We start from the raw sequence: 4811 nt of genomic DNA, 5'->3' as shown, positions 1-4811 counted from the left end.
AAACACAAAGCTAAGGGAGAGAGGTGGAAAGAGTCCCGTTACCGTAAACACTAAGGCAATTATGATCTGCTGGATGCAAGAACGTCACGTACAGAAGGAGAAGAGAAGCAACTACAACGCTCACAGGGTATCACTCAGCTTCCAGAGACACTTCAGGTGCCTGGACAGCCCCCGGGTTGTATCGGAGCCCTGTCGTACAACCCGGCGGTTACACCAAAGGGCAGCAGCTCCACAAACTCCCCGATCCCCAGCAGGACGGAGGGGCAGGAACACGCTCCTGCCTCACAGCCAGGGGGTTTCTAGGCCAGCAGATGTCAGAGACATTTGCATTTCACCTGCCCCCAGTAAGGTGAAGGTTGTCTCCTCATGCAATTCCAGACAATTACCTATATCTGAAGTTCAAAAAGCGACTATTACAAACCCTTCTCTACCGCCTTCGCAGCACTTTGCACATTATATTGCTTGAGCTGTGAGACAGCTGAGCTAGCTCTAGCTGACCTGCACCAAGCCACGCTGCATTTGGACCCCAAACTGGGATAGATTAAGAACATAAGGAAACTATTTATTTCTTCCATCATTTGAGACCTGCTTCGTACATCCCAGAGTTGATGTGGTGGCATTAGGTTCAATGTGTCAGTACGAGCTCCTGAAAAAAGAGGTAATTAATCTTCCCTTTTAAGCAGATACTGTTCTGCAGGGCCCCAAAACCCCGTGGAGCACTTTGAATGAACCCAGCCCAGGCTTCAGCAATTCTGAGCTCACCAATCTGAGCTTCAGAGAAGCCCCCACCCACCTCGGGTTTATGCCGGGTACTTTCTCAGCATTGGAGGCTGCTGTTCTGCTCTTGAAGGCGTCTCTCTCAATCCTCTTTCCCCTCCTCGACGGGGCTGAGTCGGAGATGGTGTATCCTCGGGGCCGGTGCCCAGAGGGGGAGCGAGGCGAGGTGATGGGGCTGGTGCCATCCAACCCGCCTGACCCAGTCACTCTGGCGTCTTCCCCCTTGCCCAGCCAACTGCCCAGCCCCTCCCCTTCCAGGTTCCCAGACTGGGATTTCGATTTCACTTCTGTGCTCAGCCTCCGAGTTACTTCCCTGCCATTCGCATCTTTGAGGACCTCCTGCAGCGTCTGGAGCTCGGGGGAAGAACTCGATTTGCTGAGTGGCTGGGGGGGGTGGGAAGACAACGCCCCCCACGCCCCGCCGGTCCTCCGAGTTACTTCCCTGCCATTCGCATCTTTGAGGACCTCCTGCAGCGTCTGGAGCTCGGGGGAAGAACTCGATTTGCTGAGTGGCTGGGATGGCTGGAAGGAAAGCTCCTCCAGCGCCCGGCCGTTGTCCGGCAGGACTCTCCCGATGGGAATGCCACCCTCCACCAGGTCCTCCGACTTCAGAGATTTCTCTTCTTGGCTGGAGGTTGAGGAGGACTTAAAGAGGGAGAAACAGATGTGAGCTTTCCCAAGAGGCAAAATAAAAGCTGACAACAGCAACATTCAAGGCACCCCTTGACACGTCCAGTGAAAGATGAGCAGAAAGGTGCCCGTTACAATACGGCAGAGCCTGCACAGGACAGGCGTTTGCTGCTGCTGCTCTGCCTGCATTCCCTCACAAGCCACCCAAACTCTCCATCACAACCGCTCGTGCGTTTTGGAATCATCGGTGAGCTCTTTCAGAGGGTGCCAAGAGGAGCTCTGAGCACCGACCCCTCCCTGTGGGCTGAGGACGGGGCTGTCATACAGGACAGAACTGGTTAACTGTTTCTCCTTACCCGGCTGTAGGACTCGTGGGGTTTACCAAACCTTTCCTCGCTCAGCACTTGCTCAGAACACGAAGTCTCGATGTCCTCGCTCTCTGGAGACTCGGCTGGGGACTCGGTTTCCTTCAGCTCCATCTCGGACGGGCTCCCCTCCTCCAGCACCACCGCTGACTCTACCGAGACACAAGGCAGGAGAGCTGAAGTCTGCGGCGAGGCACCGGCAGGCAGGTCCCCATCCTCTCCTCTCAAGCACCAGCCTTTTCCCTACGGGATTTCAACGAGGGCCGTATTGACCGAGCACTCTGGGTCTTTGATTTCTGGTCATGTCAGATGGCTCCTGGCTCCCCTCTGGTACAGAGTAACTGGTGGCCTCACCCTCACAGCAAAGGGCTGCGTCTGCTGGGGGCAAAGTTAGTGCAGTTGTTTCCAATTGTTACTGATGAACAAGCGGGGGATAGAGTGAGGAAATGGGACCTTGTACATCAGTGCTCGGTTACCAGGACAGCAGGACCCCCAGAGGTTTGAGAAAGTACAAGACTAGTGTTAGAAGTTCATCATTATCCAGGCAATGAAGACATTGGTTCTAGGCAAGTGTGCAAAAGGTACGTTTTTCTTGTACTGAAATGCTCCTGTGCCTTGGAGTGGCCTCAAAGAGGTAAGAAATCTTCCTAGGAGCCACCACTTGCAGTCTGGCAGTTTTCGTAGTGCGTCTCAGTAGGAACAAACCAACTCAGCCCTAGATGAGAGAGCAAGGGGAACGCATGTGCTGCACCACACTGGGAAACTGCGTGTGGCATCTCACCAGACAAACCATTACTGGAACCACACTGCCAGGAAAGCTCCCAGGAAGCCCTGCCTACGGGGGAGGAGGTTACGGCAGCGTTTAACGTTGTCTCTGCTCCAGGCAGTGACCCTGACCGCAGGGACGAGTCTGACCAAAGGCTCATCTCAGCTTTGCTTTTTGTGTCCTGAGGAAAAGGCTGGAGAACAGGAGGCTTCCCATTACGCACACAAGGGGCTGGAAGACCAATCTGAAAGGCCAAGATTTGTTTTCCAAAGTAAAATAAAATAAAAAAAAAAAATTAGCACACACAAAAAATAAAAGAAAATCAGCAAAATTAAAGAAAACAAAAATCAATAAAGCAGCTTTTCCTGGATTGATTTCAGCTCGCGGGAGCAAAGTTATTTCAAAGAAGCAATTCAGAGTTAGCATGGCACACACATACCTTCTGAAAACAAACCAACCAAACCCAAACCAACGTGCTGATCTGGTTAGCTGTCCAAGCCAGAGCACACCTGCACACAGCCAGTGGTCCCAAGCTGCCCCGGCTCTCACCCTGCGCCGAGATGCTGGTGCGAGCCCTGACTCGTTATTCCGTGGGAGGGAAGAGAAAAATACGAGTGGAGAGGAGACGTACAGAAAAATATTGTACTGCAGCATCTCTGTGTCGCTGGAAGGGGCCTGTGCCAGCAAGAACCAGCAGTTCAGAACGCCCTGCTGCTCCGCAGAGGCTGCTCCAGGGAAGGGAAGAGGCCGGAAGACATTTCAACCCTCGAATTCAATCACAAAGCACTGCCCGTCAATTTTACTGGAGAAAGATTTAATGCTGCTGTAGAGCCTCCAAAAAGGTAGAATTTAGCGGGAGTTCCCCTGAAATTATTTCTTTTTTTTTTTATGTAAAAAGCTTCTAATCAGCATCTGTTGTAACAATAAACTTTATACATAATTAGATACATCCACCAGCTCCTTTTGTCTTTTCTGGGGCCGATTCTGACCGATTCCTGGGGGCTGAGCAGCAGGGCGCTTCCCTGCGGGGCAGCTCATCCTGTCGCACATTTCGCTGCTCTCCGAAGCAGCAGCTTTGGCGTTTAGTGGAACACAAAGCCAATTGTAAAATGAAGCTGAAAATCAAGGGCACGCGGAACGAAGCCGCCCAGACGTTCGGGCAGGCCGTTTAACCCTGCGCCTCCTGACCGGCGACCCGCCCCAGCTAACCCAAGAGCTGCTTTAAGAAATTGTCTGCACTTGCAAATGTTGGGTCTGGCTTGGACTTCTTCATGCTAGTCAAGATCCCATTTGTTGAGAGGAATGAGGCTGGGTACGGACAGGAGACATGGAAGGGAGGATGAAATATGAGGGAGACATTGTCTATGAATCAGAGGTGTTCTTCTATGGCAATACTGTTGGGTTTTTTTTTTTTCCTTAAAGATATATAAATATACCTGCCCAGGATATGCTCCTGTGCAACTTCCCTTGACAACTGGACTGGTACATGGAAGAGAAAGAGGCCACTGCAAAGGGAAACCAAGTGAGCAGCTACATCAAAAGGAAGGAGAAACTATATGAAAAAAAAATTAAAAAGCACAGAGTTTAAAATGTAACCAAGAGCCTATTTTAAAATAAATAAACGAACAAACACAAAGGGAAGGACAAGCTGGGGTCAGCTCACTGGATGCCAAAGGGACACTTTAAGGGTACGAGGTCTCAGCACGAATGAGGAGGCACAAACACAGCCCAACAGCGCAGACTCCAACTGTTCTTGGGTTTCGGACACAGGAAACTCCTCAGCGACACCCAAGCACGCGCAGAGACCAGGCTGAGCGGTGCCTGGGCCACACGCTCTGGGCAAATGAGCATTTTTAAACCCACAGAAGGGTCGGAAGGGTAGAAACACGGGTAAAGATCCACAGTTTTAACCTGACGAGGCAGAACAACATGACAGACTGACAGCAAAACTTGCTCTAAACATTCGCTAGCCAGCTCCTGCACTGCTTTTTTTTTTTTTTTTTAAAAAAAAAGGTGATAATTTGATTTTAACTCTTATTTTGTGCTTCCACATTCTGAAATCCTAAAATCACAGAACCCTTCAGGTTGGAAAAGACCTTTAAGATCATCGAGTCCAACCGTTCCCCCAGCACTGCCAAATCCTATCCTGCCCTGTTTAAAACGAACCTGACAACCAGCATTTTTACCAGATTTCCACACAATCCCCAGCACTGATGGCACCCCCTGGCAGAGCCCTCTCTGCCGTGACCGCAGCTCAGTCTGACAGGCCAGGA

The 4811-nt window shown here is 51.1% G+C and overlaps 1 protein-coding gene across 1 annotated transcript in view; it reads right to left on the bottom strand.

The window, feature by feature from the left end:
* The window catches only part of TSC2 (tuberous sclerosis 2), a 31829-nt gene that overhangs the window by 5117 nt on the left and 21901 nt on the right, over positions 1 to 4811 (bottom strand). Inside the window, exons 31-33 of the mRNA XM_010135643.1 lie at positions 1764 to 1924; positions 1243 to 1422; positions 794 to 1113 (exon numbers count right to left, since the gene is read on the bottom strand). Coding sequence (XP_010133945.1) covers positions 794 to 1113; positions 1243 to 1422; positions 1764 to 1924 — 661 coding nt within the window. The remainder of the gene's footprint in view (positions 1 to 793; positions 1114 to 1242; positions 1423 to 1763; positions 1925 to 4811) is intronic.

The sequence above is a fragment of the Buceros rhinoceros genome, unplaced genomic scaffold (assembly GCF_000710305.1).
Source record: "Buceros rhinoceros silvestris isolate BGI_N320 unplaced genomic scaffold, ASM71030v1 scaffold29234, whole genome shotgun sequence".
Taxonomy (NCBI): domain Eukaryota; kingdom Metazoa; phylum Chordata; class Aves; order Bucerotiformes; family Bucerotidae; genus Buceros; species Buceros rhinoceros.
This window is presented reverse-complemented; position numbering and strand designations above follow the sequence as displayed.